Below are 17,225 nucleotides of genomic sequence, written 5' to 3'. Positions count from 1 at the left end.
CGTGCGCTCACAGTGCCCAACGGGCCAAGGCAAACCCGATGGGTCCGGTTTAGGGCTCGGTGCCAAGGAACACACAGCTGATGAAGCCACCCGCAGATGCGCTGAAGTCATCGGCTCTCGCACGTCTCCTTCGGCTCCTTCCTGGGGCGGCCTCGATGGGGAGAGAAGGCCTGGGCCAGGCCGTCGAGGCCGTCCGATGAGCCCTTGCAGGTCCGAGCCAGGAGCTGCCCCCTGCAAAGTGGCCTTGGGGTTGTTGACACATCAACTGGACAGTTGGTGTTGAGACAGCTGTGGCGCCCAGGACACGGGGCTCTGGGGCTCCTCGGCCGTGAGACAAAGGGATGTGAGGAGGGGGCAAAGGGCACGGCGGAGGAATGCCCGCTGTTTGCAGACCCCGTGGGAACAGCCGCCCGGGGGAAGTGACTGAAGATGCTGTGAGGGTGACTGGTAGTCTCTCAGATCTGAATGGGAAAGGGAGGGAGGGAGGGGGACAGTTGAATTTAGGACACTCACCCTCCCCCCCACACACACACAGAGCTGAGCATGATGGAAAACTCCGACTTTGTTCTCGTAGGGTTAGGCTGCACAGCGGCCCGCCACGCTTCCTAAGTTCATTCATCCTGCACCACGTAACTGGGGTTCAACTCTAGGATGGTTAGCCGCTGGGGAGAATGGTGGTGGACGAAGAGATGGCGGAGGAACAGTCACTCAAGAACAACATTCATGCCCGGCTGCGGTGGCTCAGTGGTTGAGTGTTGACCTATGAACCAGGAGGTCATGGTTCGATTCCCGGTCAGGGCACATGCCCGGGCTGCGGGCTTGATCCCCAGTACAGGAGGCAGCCGATTCTCTCTCATCATTGATGTTTCTATCACTCTCCCTCTCCCTTCCTCTCTGAAATCAATAAAAATATTTTTTAAATAAATAAATGTGTGTGTGTGTGTTTTTTAATATATTTTATTGATTTTTTTTTTTACAGAGAGGAAGGGAGAGGAATAGAGAGTTAGAAACATCGATGAGAGAGAAACATCGATCAGCTGCCTCCTGCACACCCCCTACTGGGGATGTGCCCGCAACCAAGGTACATGCCCTTGACCGGAATCGAACCTGGGACCCTTTAGTCCGCAGGCCGACGCTCTATCCACCCAGCCAAACCGGGTAGGGCAAATAAATAAATGTTTATCAAATGTCAATTATGTGTCTGGAAACTGGAGACACAGTAGAAAAACAAAACAAAGATCCCTGTCTTCATGGGACCTACATTCTGATGGGAGGAGTCAGGATAATAAACAAAACAGTAAAATCAATATGAAAACCTATTTTTTAAAAGAAGAGCATTTCCTGAGCGCCTGCTGTGTGTCCGGCACTGGGCCGGGGCGTACCCAGTGGACAAGGCTGACCGCAGCCGAGGGACACAGTGTAAGGAGAACCCCAGTGGACATTCGGGGGGCGGCCCCGCTGTTGGCAGACTCTGTCCGGGGCCTTCTTTGCCTCAGGGTCTCCTCCTCTCTTACCTGCTGCTCTGCCTGCACTTGGGGCTCCGTCACAGGCGTGCGTGTCTGGGCTCTGCCCTCCGAGCGTGTGTGTGGGGAGGATTCTGTGCTTCTCCCGAGCTCTCCCGGCAGTCCTGGCTGTGTGCTGGATCTGCAGCACCGCCTCGGGGGACCCGGGACGGGTAACGGGGTGGCACCACGCGTGGGTGGTGAGAAGGCGCGATGAGTCGCGGTCCCCTCGTGGAAGGAGATGCAGTGCCCTCTGGAAGCTGCCGGAGGGGGGCAGGCGTCCCCCCTCTGCGCTCCACCGCGGCCTGCACACCGTCCCTGGCCACCCTGGCTCATCCCGTCTCTGCTGCCGGACCCTGAGTTCTGAGATGACTACAGCATCGCATCTCCCTCTCCCTGGCGTTAGGAGCACGTGGGTGACAATAAACAGTGCTGTGGGGGGACGGCCATGTATCTCCGAGTCCTGCTCGCGGGGATAAAACCTAGGCAGGGTGATATGCATGTGGAACATATCGAGAGAGAGATGCCGGAAGCACCCGCCCCGTCGGGGTGAGGCTGCTGGGGCGGTCTGGGACAGAGCGGCCTGCTCCGGCTGCAAACCCGCCCCGGCTTTCTGGGGGCGCCCCCATGTCCCCGTTTGCTCAAGCGCCCGGGTTGGCTTCTGAGTAGCAAATGTGAGAAACAAACCGCATCTCGATGGGGCTTGCAGGAAAATGTCCGGATTCTCAGACACACCCTTTAGATCCTTAAAAGCAAAACCTTGGGCTCCCTGAAACCTCGCTTTTTAAATAAGGCTCCTCCCTCCCCCCCCCAACCCACCCCCCCCCCCCCGCAAACCCCCACCCCCCCACCACGCACCTGCCTGCCATTAAGTACCTGAGGATGAGTGAAACCTTCTCTGCCCTGAAGGCATTCAGGAGCAAAATAGGAAAACCTTTTCAATTCTGTATGTCAGCTAAAACATTAGGAAAGCGAAATGTTCTCGCGTCCACATTGTTTTACTTTGTAAAGGTTTCAGTGTGTGTGTGTGTATGAGTGTGTGTGAGTGTGTGTGTGTGTGTGTGTGAGTGTGTGTGGGTGTGTTTTTGTGTGTGTGTGAGTGTGTGTGTTTGTGTGTGAGTGTGTGTGTGAGTGTGTGTGAGTGAGTGTGTGTGTGTGTTTGTGTGAGTGTGTGTGTTTGTGTTAGTATGTGTGTGTTTGTGTGTGAGTGTGTGTGTTTGTGTGTGTATGTGTGAGTGTGTGTGAGTGTGTATATGTGTGTGTATGTGAGTGTGAGTGTGTTTTTTTTTGTGTGTGTGTTTGTGTGTGTTTGTGTGTGTGTGTTAGTGTGTGTGTGAGTGTGTGTGTGTGTGTGTATGTGGCGCCCAGCATGTTTGCCCAGGGCTTGTCATGTGCTACCGGCTCCAAGCCCCAGCACAGTAGAACAAAGCTCTGCTGCCACCTCGTGGCGTCCTTAGAGGGATGACCTCGCTGCTCATGCTCTAAAGAGTCTAAACGAAACCCAAAAACACCTCAGGAGCCCACACAAAGGCGGTCGCCTGGGAAAAGATGAGAATGGGAAAGACTGCTGACATTTTATTAAAGAAATCTCCAGTGTTTCACATCGACGTGGTTTCAAAAAGGCTGCCCGTTTATTTTGCCAAAGGTAACAATTTCACTTTGGAAAAGCCGCAACATAAAAAGCTGCCTTTCAGCCCCTCGGGGACCTGTCACAAGTTCTCCCTTCAGTAGTCGATCCTTTCGATTTCATCCATGTCCTCCGGGTTGAGCTGCTTAATGCTGCTGTCTGCAAGAACAAGGGGGCGCCCCAGCCTGACCCGGGGCCACGCGCCACGTCCCCCCATCCCGCTCCGAGACCACTGCAGCACTGAGGAGGCATGGCACCTCGACGCTGAAGACGGGGACACCCGTGAACGTGCGCTCCTGCGACCCCCCGTGTGGAAAGCCTGGAGGCAGGAGCGTTCTCTAGATCAGGTGAGGAGGGGGCGGCATCTAAACAACCACTGAGACCCCCTAAAGCAGCATCCTAGGCACCAGACAACAGAGCACCGGGTCTGGGTACCAGGGGGCAGAAAAAGGCCGTGGCACCCGTGAGGGGCGGGAAGGGGCCTGCTGAGCTCCGGGGGTCAGTGGGTGGCCACAGGGAGAGGGACTGAGGCTCCTCTGTGGAGTCACTTCCCCAGACGAGGTCTGCAGGAGCTCACACAGCAACGGTGGGTCTTAATGGTTCTCCCTGCCCCTACCGGGCCCTCCTTAGCTACCCTAACACAGGGCGCTTCGTCAGCTTCCCTGAAGGGTTCACGGGTGTGCTGCGGCCAGACTGCAAACCCTTTAGTGTGTTTGTGTGTGTGTGTGTGTGTGTGTGTGTGTGTGTGTATGTGTGTGTAATTCCCACCTGAGAATATTTTCTTCCATTGATCTTTAGAGAAAGAGTAGAAGGGAGGGAGGAGGGGAGAGAGCGTAAAATCAATGTGAGAGAGACACATCGACTGGTTGCCTCCCATATGCACCCCAACCAGGGCCAGGGATCGAACCTGCAATCAAGTACACACCCTTGGACTGGAAATCAAGCTCGAAATCCATTGGTCCCTGGGCTGGTGCTCTAACCACTGAGATGACCGGCCAGGGCCGTCTGCAAACCCTTTACAATTACACTGAGTGGCCAGATTATTATGATCTCTGTGTATGTCCTATATAATAAAAGGCTAATATGCAAATTGTCCCCTCGACCAGGAGTTCGACCAGCAGGCAGGCCGGCCAACTGCCCATGTCCCTTCCCCCTGGCCAGATCCCACCCATGCACGAATTCATGCACTGGGCCTCTAATATATATATACACACACACACACACACACACACACACACACACACACACACACACAGAGTGGCCAGATTATTATGCGTTCAGAGGTCATAATAATCTGGCCACTCAGTGTATATTCCAAATTGCACACATGTGCCTCTGTGCGTGTCCCTGGGGAGTGCCCACTGCTTCTCACCGAGGGTAAGGGCCACTGTCCTAAAAGGTGAAAGGTGTGTCTGGGGTCACGCCAGGGTCCCTCTTCTCCTGCTCCCCAGCGTACCCATGGGCTTCGGGGCCTGGGGTAACTTGACAAGGGGCCATCTCAGGGACATCACCCCTGGAGTCTCCTCAGAGGGCAACCTGCCAGGCCTAGTTAGACGGGGCTCGGGGAAGGGCCCCGGACCTCAGAATTTAGGGCTGCCCTAGCTGGTAGGTGGCGCGAGAAAAAGGGAAAACGTAAACCAAAGGGGAAGCTGGGACAGAGTAGACTCTCCAAGGACGTTGCTACTTGGTTTAGGCTGGTTCTTTCTGGGACATGAAAATCCGCTCCAGATCCCAGGATAAGCAACAGCGTATAAACCTGACCTCGCACCGTTTTAAAATTTTCTCCTTAACGACCATGTGCGAAGTCACTGTCTCACGGTGGGAACTCTGTGCACCGGAAGCCTCCTGTCCCCTCTTGTCCCCTCCTCGCGACTGGGGTCCACGACCCGCATCGTCACTGCCGACGTGCGCAGGCCCCCGGGCCCCCCCGCGAGTGACGCTACTTACTAAAGTGGTCCTGGATCTTCATGAGCAGGGGCAGCTTATTGACTTCGATCATGTTGAAGGCGAGGCCCTTTTTCCCAAAGCGTCCCGTCCGCCCGATGCGGTGGAGGTAGGTCTCATAGTCTGGCTCCTCCAACTGGTTCACCGGGAGGTCAAAGTTCACCACAATCGTGATCTGCTTCACATCGATCCCTGGAAGAGGTCAAACAGCGGACACCACAGATCGGGACACTTCCCTCAACACCGACGTTTCTGCCCGACGGCACTGGCCGAGAGGGTCGAGGGTCCAGGCAGGGACCTCATCCTTCCTCAGGCGACCCTTCCAAAGCGCCAAGCTCAGCCCTCGGGGGGGGCAGGGCCTCCGTTCTGTTTGCTGAACTGAGAATGGATTAGGAAGCAGGGTTTGAGGATGGGGTCCAGGCAAGGATATGGGAGGGATGAGGAAAGTAGGAAGTCCCTTCTCTTGAAAACACAGAGAGATGAACATCACTAGTCACTAGGAACACACGTGAAAAGCATGAGTTACCACACGCGTTTGCTGGAAAGGCTACAGTGAAAAAGACAACACCAAGTGCTGACAGGAATGCAGAGCAACTGGAACGCTCCTACGCTGCTGGTGCACATGAATAATGGTGCAGCCACTTGGGAACGACACCTTGGCACTTCCTTGTAAAGCTAAACATACGCTTCCCACATGACCCAGAAATCCTAGTCCTAGGTATTTTGCCCAACGGACATGAGAACATACGTCTACACAAGACCTACACATGAATGTTTATTATAGCTTTATTCAAAGTAGCCCCAAACTGGAAACCATCCAAATGGCCATCGGCTGATGAATGGATGCACTAACTGTGGTACGTCCATTCAGTGGAATACTACTTAGCGAGAACAAGGAATGAACCACTGATCCCTGTAACGGCACTGATAAACTCAAAAGCATTATGTCAAGCGGAATAAGTGAGCCACAAGGGCCGCCAAGTGTAGGACTTAATTTATATGGTATCTGGAAGAGACAAGAGAGAGACAGAAATCTGACCTATAGTTGCCAGGGGCCAATAGTGGCAGAGACTGACTTATAAGCAGCTCAGTTTTGCGGGGAGATGGAAATGTTCTGTATTTTGACTACAGGGATGGTTACAGGACTATACACTGAGTGGCCAGATTATTATGATCTCTGAACGCATAATAATCTGGCCACTCAGTGTGTGTGTGTGTGTGTGTGTGTGTGTGTGTGTGTGTGTGTTAGAGGCCTGGTGCATGAATTCATGCATGGGTGGGATCCAGCCAGCCTGGCCAGGGGGAGGGGACATGGGTGGTTGGCCGGCCTCCTGCTGGTCGAACTCATGGTCGAGGGGACAATTTGCATATTAGCCTTTTATTATAGAGGATATACACTGAGTGGCCAGATTATTATACGTTCAGAGATCATAATAATCTGGCCACTCAACGTATATGTTTGTCAAAACTCATATATTGTATACTTTACACTGTATTCTATGTATTGGACCATATACTTAAGAGTGAATTTTATCAGATATAAATTATACCTCAACAAACTTGGCTTTAAATACACATACACATACACATACACACACACACACACACGTACCTCGGGCACAGACATTGGTGGTTATAAGAACTTTCTCTTTCCCATCCCGAAATCTCTGGATGATGGAAGCCCGCTGATCCACGGTCAGCTCTCCGCTCAACAAAGACACCTGGTGGCCATCCTGCATCATCTCCACAGTCAACCACTTGGCGTTTCGACGAGTCTACGTGAGAAAGCAAAGCCCGGCACAGCCCCCAAGTTAAAGCAGACGGGCTGTGTTCGCCGTGCCCACGGGTGCGGGCCAGAGCCGGGAAGGGCTGGCCTGGAGGAACGAGCGTGGGGCTCGGAATTCTGTGCTTCTAAGGGTCTCGTCCTCTCAGCCTCTCAGCTGTGGCTCCTCAGCCACGAAACAGATGGGAGATATGCTCCGCCTGCCGCACAAGCTGGTGCGATGACAACATGAGATGACGTAATAATGACAATGTCAGGCTCTCCAAGTGCTCCATGCACTCCGGGCATGTTTTTAAATCTTTACACGTTGCCCAGCCGGCGCGGCTCAGTGGTTGAGCATCGACCTATGAACCAGGAGGTGATGGTTCGATTCCCAGTCAGGGCACATGCCTGGGTTGCAGGCTCGATCCCCAATAGGGGGCATCCAGGAGGCAGCCGATGGAGAATTCTTGTCATTGGTGTTTCTCTCTCTCCCCCTCTCCCTTCCTCTCTGAAATCAATAAAAATCTATTTTAAAATAAAATAAAAATTTTATACGCAATAATCTGATGAAGTAGTTATCTAATTTCATTTTTAAAAATTAAAAAATAAAACACTTGAAGACATGAGTACCTTGCCCCGGGTTCATAGCTGGCCTGTGGCAGAGATGAGTTTTGCTTTATGCTACTAACGCGTTCTCAGTGTGGGCCAGGGCCCGTGGGCACTCTAGGGCAGGGGTAGGGGAGCAAGACAGACGGGACCCCGCTGTCATGGGGCTCAGTGTCCATGTGGGAGTTGGGAAGTAAAACGAACACACGCACACTGGGGGTGTCAGGGAGCAGAAGATAAAAATGAAGACAGAAGGAGCGTGATGTGAGCAGTGAGGAGCTGAGTGGCTGCTTCGCTCACAGTGAGCTGGGGAGGGGGGAGAACATTCTTAACCCGGTAAAGGGTGTCGGGGAAAAACCCCCCATAAACACCAACCCACATGGGGAAGGGGTAGAAGGCGCCCCTCTAACGCAGGGATGCCCTCGCTTTCACAGACGGAAGTCCCACCCCATTACTTACTCTTCCCAAGCTCCACCCACAAAATTCAAATCATTTCTACTCAGAGTTGCTCCGGACATTAAACTACACAATGCACAGGAAGTGGCGAGCACGGAGCACGGCTGCACTGCACTCGGGGTGCCCCCGTCCCCGCCCGGCCTGCAGGGAGGAGGCTGGGCCCGCGGAGACATCCTGGCAGTCACCTGGCAGAAGATGATGGCCTGGCCGATGGTGATGCCGCCGTAGATGTTGCACAGCGCCTGGTACTTGTCCTTCCTGCTCTCGCACAGCACGTAGTACTGCCGGATGTTGTTCAGGGTCAGCTCCTCTTTCCGCAACTTGATCACATTGGGGTCAGGGATGATGCGCCCCGCAAACTGCCACACGGAGTCCTCGAAGGTGGCCGAGAACAGGAGCATCTGGCACTCGGAGGACAAAGCCCTGTGAGAGGGACGGGAAGGAGGCTGTGACCTGCCACCAGTGCTACTCACCCGTGGAGGCAGTTCTGCGCGCTTCATGCCTGCTGCCACCAGCTGCCCCCCCCCCCCAACACACACACACACCTGCTCAGGGGTCAGCGTACAGGTGTGCCTACAGCCAGCGGCACCTCCACGCACAGGGCAACGTGCCCTGCTCCTCCTTGCCACCCAGGCTTTGGAAAACCACGTACACTGAGCGTGACACTCAAGAGCAAAAATGTTTTAAAATATATTTTTATTGATTTTTTTAGAGAGAGAGGAAGGGAGAGGGAGACAGAGACAGAAACACCGATGAAAGGGAAACATCGATTGGCTGCCTCCTGCACGCCTCCCCAACCGGGGATAGAGCCCAGAACCCGGGCATGTGCCTTGACCAGGAAGCAAACCCGTGACCTCTTGGTGCAGGGCAACGCTCTACCACTGAGCCACACCGGCTGGGCTCAAGAGCAAAATTTACATGTGCTTCCTGAGGGTGTCAGGTTTCCACACCGATGTTCTCTTTGCAGTGGTTCTCAACCTTTCTAATACCATGACCCTTTAATATAGTTCCTCATGTTGTGGTGACCCCCAACCATAAAATTATTTTCGTTGCTACTTCATAACTGTAATTTTACTACTGTTATGAATCGTAATGTTAATATCTGTTTTTTTTCCGATGGTCTTAGGCTCTACAGCAGCGGTTCTCAATCTGTGGGTCGCTAGCAGGGTCGCCTAAGACCATCAGAAAACACAGATATTATGAAGTAGCAACGAAAATAATTTTATGGTTGGGGGTCACCACAACATGAGGAACTGTATTAAAGGGTTGCGGCATCAGAGAGGTTGAGAACCACTGCTTTAGGGGAAGCAGAATCATGAGCCCAGAGTGAGAGTCCCGGCGCTGCTATGGGGCTGGTCTCACACAGACTTCCATGAGATGCAGGGAACAGAGGCCGGTCATCCACGCAGGGCTTCCAGCTCTCGGGAGCGGAAGAGCAGCGGCCACGACTAACTGCGTTTGCCGCAGGAAGAGCCCAGGCATTCCAGGCAAAGGCGGAACTAGAGGACCAGGCTCCTGACCCCAGCTTATGTCTTCTCTACGCCCTTACCTGCCCACCGCAACCTTCCAGGAGCTCTATCCGATTTCAACAAGTTCTCTTTAGGATTTTGCTCCCAATAAAATAATTATTGGCAAATTTTGGAGCAAAACCCTGTCTGTGGATCGATCTATAACGTAAGCCCGTGCATGGTGCACAAGGAGAGCAGTCGGGAAGGAAGGTGGGAAATTACAGCGGCCGGAAGGCCCTGAGCTGGCGGGAACTTGGTTCGAAGGCGGAGGAGGTGGGGAATTGAGCAGTAAGCCCCGCAGGAGCAGCAGACAAAGGCAATTTCTCATCCGGACAGAAGACGCAGGGAGGGAGGGTGGAGGTGAAGATTACCTCTGAATCCGGATGCTCTGATCTGAGAACCCTTGTGTGGCGATCATCACGTCGGCCTCGTCCAGGACAAACACACGGATCTTGGTCAAGTCAATCAGTTTCCGCTTGAAGTACCAATCCAGGACGGTGCCCGGAGTGCCGATTACAATCTGCTGGGTGACGTCCGCGCTCCTGGGAACTAGGACAGGAGGGTCGGCAGGCTCCTTCAGACGCGCAGCCCGCGGCGCAGGGCAACGCGACACAGCACCCTGACCCCACGGGCAGTGCCTAAGGGCCGGCCAAGCGCCAGCCCTGAGGTCACTGTGCTTTCGAACTGCCCAGAGTTCTTAAGTCAATTCCCGAGTTTCATGGTAATGATAATACCCTGCATTATCTGATTCATTTAAAAAGCCACCCGCGGCAAGCCCACCCGCCCTGCAGAAATACTGGCACAGCTGTGAAAACCCTACGCACCCCTCCCCCAATGGAAAACCACCACCATGTCTATCAGTGGGTCACATGTAACAAATTATGGCATATTATGCAGCCTGTCAAAAGCATGAAGTAGGGCGACATGGACTGATATGGAAAGATGCCCAAAACATGTAAGTCTGTGACCATTATGAAAAATAAATCCCAGTTTTTGTAAACACTCTTAAAAAAAAAAAAAAAAAAGCACAAAACAAAGGCCAATTGCCCAGCCGGCATGGCTCTGTGGTTGAGCATCAATCTATGAACCAAGAGGTCGCGGTTCGATTCCCGGTGAGGGCACAGGCCCAGGTTGCAGCTCGATCCCCAGTAGGGGGGCGTGCAGGAGGCAGCTGATCAGTGATTCTCTCTCATCATTGATGTTTCTCTCTCTCTCTCCCTCTCTCAAATCAATAAAAATATACTAAGAAAACCACCACCAAGGACTGTTAACAGAACTGAAGTTCCCTTTGGAAGCAAGTTTTTGGGAAACAAGGAAGAACAACTTTCACTTCTGCCGCCTAATCTGTGTCTTAAGGGCATTTTTCCTGCTATCCACATGCAAGGCTTTAATGAAAAAGTTAAACAGTAGAAGCTGTCCTGCACCAAACAAGTGAGCTTCAGAGAAAAGAATACGCAAACGCGTCCTCCTGCAGGAGGTGGAAACGGTGGACACGAGGGTCCTCAGGTGCCAGGCGTGTGCACAGTGCTTTGTCCATATCCCTGTGCTTCACTCTGACACCGGCTCTGTGAGCAGGTGCCTCTACAGCCCCCACTTTTAGAGACATTATATAACACTAGAGGCCCGGTGCACGGGGTGGGGTCCAGCTGGCCCGCCCCAATCAGGCCGATCTGGCCGGGGGGCGGGGCCACAGGCAGCTGGCCAGCCAGCCCCGCCCCCTGGTCGAACTCCCGGTCAAACTCCCGGTTGAGGAGACAATTTGCATGGTAGCCTTTTATTATATAGGATGCTGGTTAGTGGTGGACTCGGGACTTAAACCATCAGCCAAGACGGGCTTCGCGGCACATACTTGGATTCCCTCGAATGGCGTACATCACTTGAACATCCACACAGAATTTTCCCATCTGTTCAACCACACGGCCAGTCTGCAGAGCCAATTCATACGTAGGAGCCAGGCAGAGGCACTGTGAGGGAGAGAGGGGGGCGGGGAGGGAGGTTCCTGTAAGCCATCGTGCAAGTTTCAAATACAACTGAAATGTGTACTGAGAGGGGCACAGAAGTGAAACTGGAGATTTGGGTTGGATAAAAATATTTTGAATTGAATCCAATTTAGCGACTCATAGATCTGAGGTGAATGCTGAGTGTGGGAGAGGAGACGGAGCCGAAGGTTGGGAAGACAGCTGCCTTTAAGGTCCGCCTCCATGAAGGGTCATGAAGACACATGGGTTATGAGGTCACACTTTTTGGTGGGGGGAGAGTGGGACGGAAAGAGGCTGGCAATCAAAAAAGAGGGGAACGCAACAAATCACAGCTTGCGTGGGGTCCTCATCTCCTCCTGCCGGCTGTGAAAAGTCTGCCTCTTTCCAGAACGTTCCCTGCTGGATCTGACTACATCCCTGGCAGAATACTCATTCCTACCAAGCACGGTGCTAAAAATGCAACTATTCATTTCATCTGCATGACGATCCTGTGAGGCAAGTCTTCATTCATTCATTCACTCATTCATTCACCCATTCACTCACTCATTCGTTCATCCATTCATTCACTCATTCGTTCATCCATTCATTCACTCATTCATTCACTCGTTCGTTCACTCATTTGGTGTTTAATGAGTGGTTTCCCCGAGCCAGGCGCTGTGCATAGTGTTGGGATTCAGGGTGAACAGAACAACTGCGATCCAGGCCTTTCTAGATGTTACCTTCACAGATGAGACAGACTCGGAGAGATGTGCTACCTCGTCTAAGACATTCAGCGGGTAAGGAGAGAGGCTGGGATTGGAACCAACTACGAAGCCTGTGCTCTCTCAATCGCTGTCCCAATACTCCATCATGTCATGAAAGAATGTCTATTCTCAATATCATCTCATTGCAGCAATATCGTCTGTTACCGAAATCTCGTTGACAATGAAAGCAATCCCGCCTCTCTCGCAGCCTCTCCTTACCTGTGGGAAGGGTTCCGAGGCGTCAACCCTGCTCAGCATGGCCAAGACAAAGGCAGCTGTTTTTCCTGTTCCAGACTGGCTCTGGGCTATGAGGTTCTGGGGTCTGTAGGGAAAAGGAGACCACTGGGCACAGACTGAATATCAGAGGCTAACAATCACCCAGCGGAACACCAGCGCCTGGAAACTCACGGGTGTGCCAGCATCATAGGGAGCGCCATCTCTTGGATTTTGGATGGTCGATTGAACCCCATTGCATAGATCCCTTTTAGCAACTCTTCCTTTCTGTCAAAAAAAAATAAAAATCGAACACTTAAAAGCCCAGGATCGGTGAGTAGCCTCAGAAATGCAAACTTGAGAGGTGCCTTTCTAAAGTAAGGCCCCCTGGTAACTGAGCTTCAAAAGTAAGATTTAGAAATATATCATTTACTAGAGGCCCGATGCACAAAGATTCGTGCAAGAATGGGCCTTCCTTCCCCTGGCTGCCAGCACCGCCTTCACTCCGGCCCGGAGCCACCTTTCCACCTTCCCACACTGCCCAGAGGCCCAGAGTTGCTGGGGCGGTGCAGACACAAGCATCCCACACCCCCCGCCCCCCACCGCCAGCCACTCGGTGCCTGTGTATGCAAATTAACCCACCATCTTTGTTGGGTTAATTTGCATACTCACTCCTGATTGGCTGGTGGGCATCATGAAGGTACAGTCAATTTACATCTTTCTCTTTTTTTAGTGTAGATACCTCAACTCCCAAACATATACAATCATGCCTGTATAGGTAGAACCCCAACATAATGAGCTCTGCCATAAGCCTAAGATGAGGACAGTCACAGGACCTAACATTGGACTTTCTGTTGAACCAAGTGAAAGAGAAAAAACTCGTCCAACAGAAGTAAGTCAATCTGCCAGAAAGAGTTTTCTTTCCCACATAAGCAGGAAACTATGTGAATTTATTATTTAATTCTTCTTCATGATGACAAGTTTTGATGTTTTAACAGCTGTTTTCAGAGAAGACCAATTTATTCAGGTGATTCTTAAAAAAAAAAAAATATATATATATATATATATATATATATATATATATATATATATATATATATATAATTTCAGAGAGGGAGAGAGAGAGAGAGAGAGAGAGAGAGAGAAACATCAATGATAAGAGAGAATCATTGATTGACTGCCTCCTGCACATCCCCCAGGGGGGATCCAGCCCACAACCCGGGCATGTGCCCAGATGGGGAATCGAACCGTGATTTCCTGGTCCATAGATCAACGCTCAACCACTGAGCCACGCTGGCCAGCTATTTAGGTGATTCTTTTGTCGACTCTGTCTCAGAGTAGAAGACACTATCACCTCATCCTTCTGAGCCAGTATTTTTAAGTGCTTTTCCCCTGGAGTTTCATGACAGATGTTAGAGAGAGGGAAAAGCGAAGTGGGCTGGGACACTTCCATCTTCCATAGCACACACGGTTTGGATGTGCTTACCTGGCAGGTTAGTTGGTAGATTACTCTTTTCCTTTTGGGTGCCCTGACTGGGATTCGAACCGGCAACCTTTTGGTGCACAGGACGATGCTCAGCCAACTGAGTCACACCAGCCAGGGCTGGCAGCCAACTTTTAATCATAGGTAGGCTTCTCCTCTCATTTAGAAAATGTCTGGACACTGGCATTTTGGAGCTTTCCTCTTTACATAAGTCCATATTGGCAAACTACATTTCCTTAATGCCAATTGACAAATCCCTAAGAAATGCAAACCCATTTGGGAAAGGTATTTATTTTAATGCCTTTTGAAACTAAATAGAATTAGAAATAGAAAAGCTTATCACTCATCTAAAGGGGTGGGGGAGGATATCTGTATTTTGCGATAGAGAAGTAGTAATATGGCTTAGCTATCTCCCTTAGCACAGCAAGATGAAAATATTTTACCATCAGAAATGTTCTCACCCAGCCAGTGTGGCTCAGTGGTTGAATGTAGACCCATGAACCAGGAGATCAGGGTTGGATTCCCAGTCAGGGCACGTGCCCAGGTTGCGGGCTGGATCCCCAGTAGGGGGCGTGCAGGAGGCAGCCAGCCAATGATTCTCTCTCATCATTGATGTTTCTACCTCTCCCTCTCCCTTCCTCTCTGAAGTCAATAAAAATATATTTTTTAAAACTAAACGTTCTCAATTTGCTGAACAATGCAGGTATCCCAGCATCCCCCTTTGAGCTATATTTTAATTGCACGCAAAAGGTACCCATCTCATTTTAATATCTGATTAAACACAAAGGAGATCCCGACGGTTTTATTATGAGCAGGTGAGTCTGTTCTGTGCTATGCTTCCCAGCATCTTCCCACCAAGAGTGAAAGTACTCACAGCCGCAGCTCTTCAAATGTTTTCACTGAGTAGAGTGGAGAGCTGGGATCCTTTTGTAAGACTTCGACTCGATGACTGGATTCTACTAAGGACTGTCGGATTAACTTGTTTAAGAGTGAATTAGCAGCCAAATCCACTACAAAAGCAAGAATAAAAAAGGGGATACTGCAGGATGGGGCTCAGGCTTCCTAATGACACCTAATAATTGCTCCCTCCGTTCAGTGTATATCAAGCAACTGCTCCTACTCTGATCTTGCTTCTAAAAAAAAAAAAAATGACATAGCACTGAGAATTTCTTTTTTTCATGAGGACCCAGTTTCTTATGCTCGGCTGCTATACCAACCTCTAACTTCAAGCAAGTCTACATCCCTCACCACCAGACCTAATTGTTCCTTTCCAGCTGAAAAGTCTTAGCCCATTCCTACATCTTCCATTGCAACTTCCTCTCAAAATAGACCCCACTCCTAATTTAGTACTTCTCCTTTTATTCACTCCTTATAAAGAGAAGTAACGACAGTTCTCCAATACATTATTCACATTATGAAAGCCATGACTCGCTGAAGCAGAATGCTAGTAGATACAGGCAGATGAATTTATCTCCTACCTACATCTACTTCATCTTCTTCTGTGTTATTCATAGAATCATCTAAAAAGGATGGAAGAGAAACAACAGATGTAAAGATAAGCACTGAGCAGAAACGTAAAGTCTCTTATCCCAACTTCTCTAGCCGATTCCACGGGCGTGCGCTGGCAGGAAGGGTCGTCCAGGGGAGGAGTGAGTAAAAAGACTGGAGGGCCTCGAGCCTGGCTCGTTTGGCTCAGTGGATAGAGCGTAGGCCTATGGCCTGAAAGGTCCCAGGTTCGATTCCGGTCAAGGGTACATGCCCCGGGGTTGCAGGCTTGATCCCTAGTAGGGGGCATGCAGGAGGCAGCCAATCAGTGATTCTCTCTCATCATTGATGTTTCTATCTCTCTCTCCCTCTCCCTTCCTCTCTGAAATGAATAATAATAATTTTTTAAAAAGACTGGAGGGCCAGGAATGCTAAATTAAGGGAGCCAAATGTATTTCAGTTGCCAGGGGCACGAGGAAAGCATTTGTCTTTCAATGAGGACCATCTGCTTTACCCTCCAGCACTTACCTAGGTTTGGGACTGTAGTATTTTTAACTCCCCGAAGGTTCTTCCGGGGTTGGATGAGGTTTGAAAACTAGTGAAAGACACAAATTTCAACCAATATTAGCAAGCACGGCTTCAAGAGGCCCCATGCTACCCCTAACAGGAGCTGGAAGGGATGCAGGGAAGACCTTTGCAATGTTAGGTGCAGATTCCTTTCAGGAGCAGTTCTGTATGAGTTACCCTAAAACTGGGGGAGACTCTCTGCGGCCCCTCCACTCTAAATGTGACAGGCCCTTGGGGGATCACACGCGACCCAAGGATGATGGCAGGAAAGCGCGCTGGTAGATGGATGGGAGGAAGCTAGCCGAGGCTTAAGGATCTTAGTGGGAGAAGAGAAAATTCGGGGTTGGGTTGGGACTACCACCTGCTTTCCCTCCCGGGACTGCCAGGTGTCTTCATTTTGCCCTTTCAATCCAAAGGTCTCGTCTCTCTCTGGGTTTCCTTTTTCGGGGTCTTCTTCCAAGTCCTTGCCACTCCACATCTCCCCTCCACCACTGGACACTCCACTGCTCCCCCAATTCCCGCCGCCCCCCTTATCCCGCCCCGCAGATCTCCCCCCGGGAGTGCAGCCCTGGCCCCCGCCCCGCTGCCCTCCGGGTCAGTGGCGGTTACGTGGCTGTTCAGGTGCTCGCTCTCTGCCGCCCCCAGTTCGCCTCCCCAAAGCGACGACGCCATGGCTGCGATCGCCGCTCCGACCCCAGCACGTGCGTCCAGCGCGGCCAGGCAGGTCGGACCCGCCCAGCGGCCAATGGGCTTCCTGCGGGGCCGGCTCACGTGCCGCGACCACCGCCAGCGCAGGCGCCTGGGCTCCCGGGAGCAGCCGGGGGGGCGGTGTCCCGGGAGGAGGAGGGTTGTTGGGGGGTCCGGGGCGGTCCGGGGGAGGCGGGGCCGCGGGAGCACAGTACCAGCCCGGTTGCTGATTGGCCAGCCGCGCACCGCGCCGGGTGCTGAGGCCGGGGAGGGGCGCTGTCGCCGGGGACACTCGCCTGCTGCCGACCTCGGATAAGGTCACAGCAGCTTGGGATTCGGAGCAGCAACAGTCTTCGTACTGATGGGAGTCCTGCCTCCATCACCCCACCACTCACTCCCCAGGTAATTTTCCTAGGTGGTCTGGCTGGACCCCCGCCCCGCTTCACGCTCCCAAACCCACGTTCCTCCCCCCCCCCCCCCCGCACCCCCGCACCCCACCCCCAGATTTCCGCTTCTACGTGACAAGAAGTCGGAAAGGCTGCGAACTGCTGGGGAAATGGATGGTCAAAAAGGGCAATTTTCATCTGACAACTGAAATCCAGCGCGGAGGATGCAGAGGGGGAGGAAAGCCCTTCAGGTCCTAACTTCCGCCTCTGTTCC

The 17,225-nt window shown here is 52.0% G+C and overlaps 1 protein-coding gene across 1 annotated transcript; it reads right to left on the bottom strand.

Moving 5' to 3' along the window:
* Nucleotides 1-3,226: 3,226 nt before the first annotated feature.
* On the bottom strand, nt 3,227-16,550 carry DDX25 (DEAD-box helicase 25; the record flags this gene model as incomplete). The annotated part of the gene is made up of 12 exons (XM_079763259.1): nt 3,227-3,288; nt 5,077-5,265; nt 6,686-6,848; nt 8,086-8,323; nt 9,780-9,957; nt 11,258-11,372; nt 12,350-12,452; nt 12,539-12,631; nt 14,701-14,836; nt 15,305-15,346; nt 15,840-15,906; nt 16,488-16,550. 12 exons carry the CDS (start codon nt 16,548-16,550, stop codon nt 3,227-3,229), a joined length of 1,449 nt encoding a protein of 482 aa, XP_079619385.1.
* Between the last annotated feature and the right edge of the window lie 675 nt (nt 16,551-17,225).

Source organism: Cnephaeus nilssonii, assembly GCF_951640355.1.
Source record: "Cnephaeus nilssonii genome assembly, chromosome: 22".
Taxonomy (NCBI): Eukaryota; Metazoa; Chordata; class Mammalia; order Chiroptera; family Vespertilionidae; genus Cnephaeus; species Cnephaeus nilssonii.
This window is presented reverse-complemented; position numbering and strand designations above follow the sequence as displayed.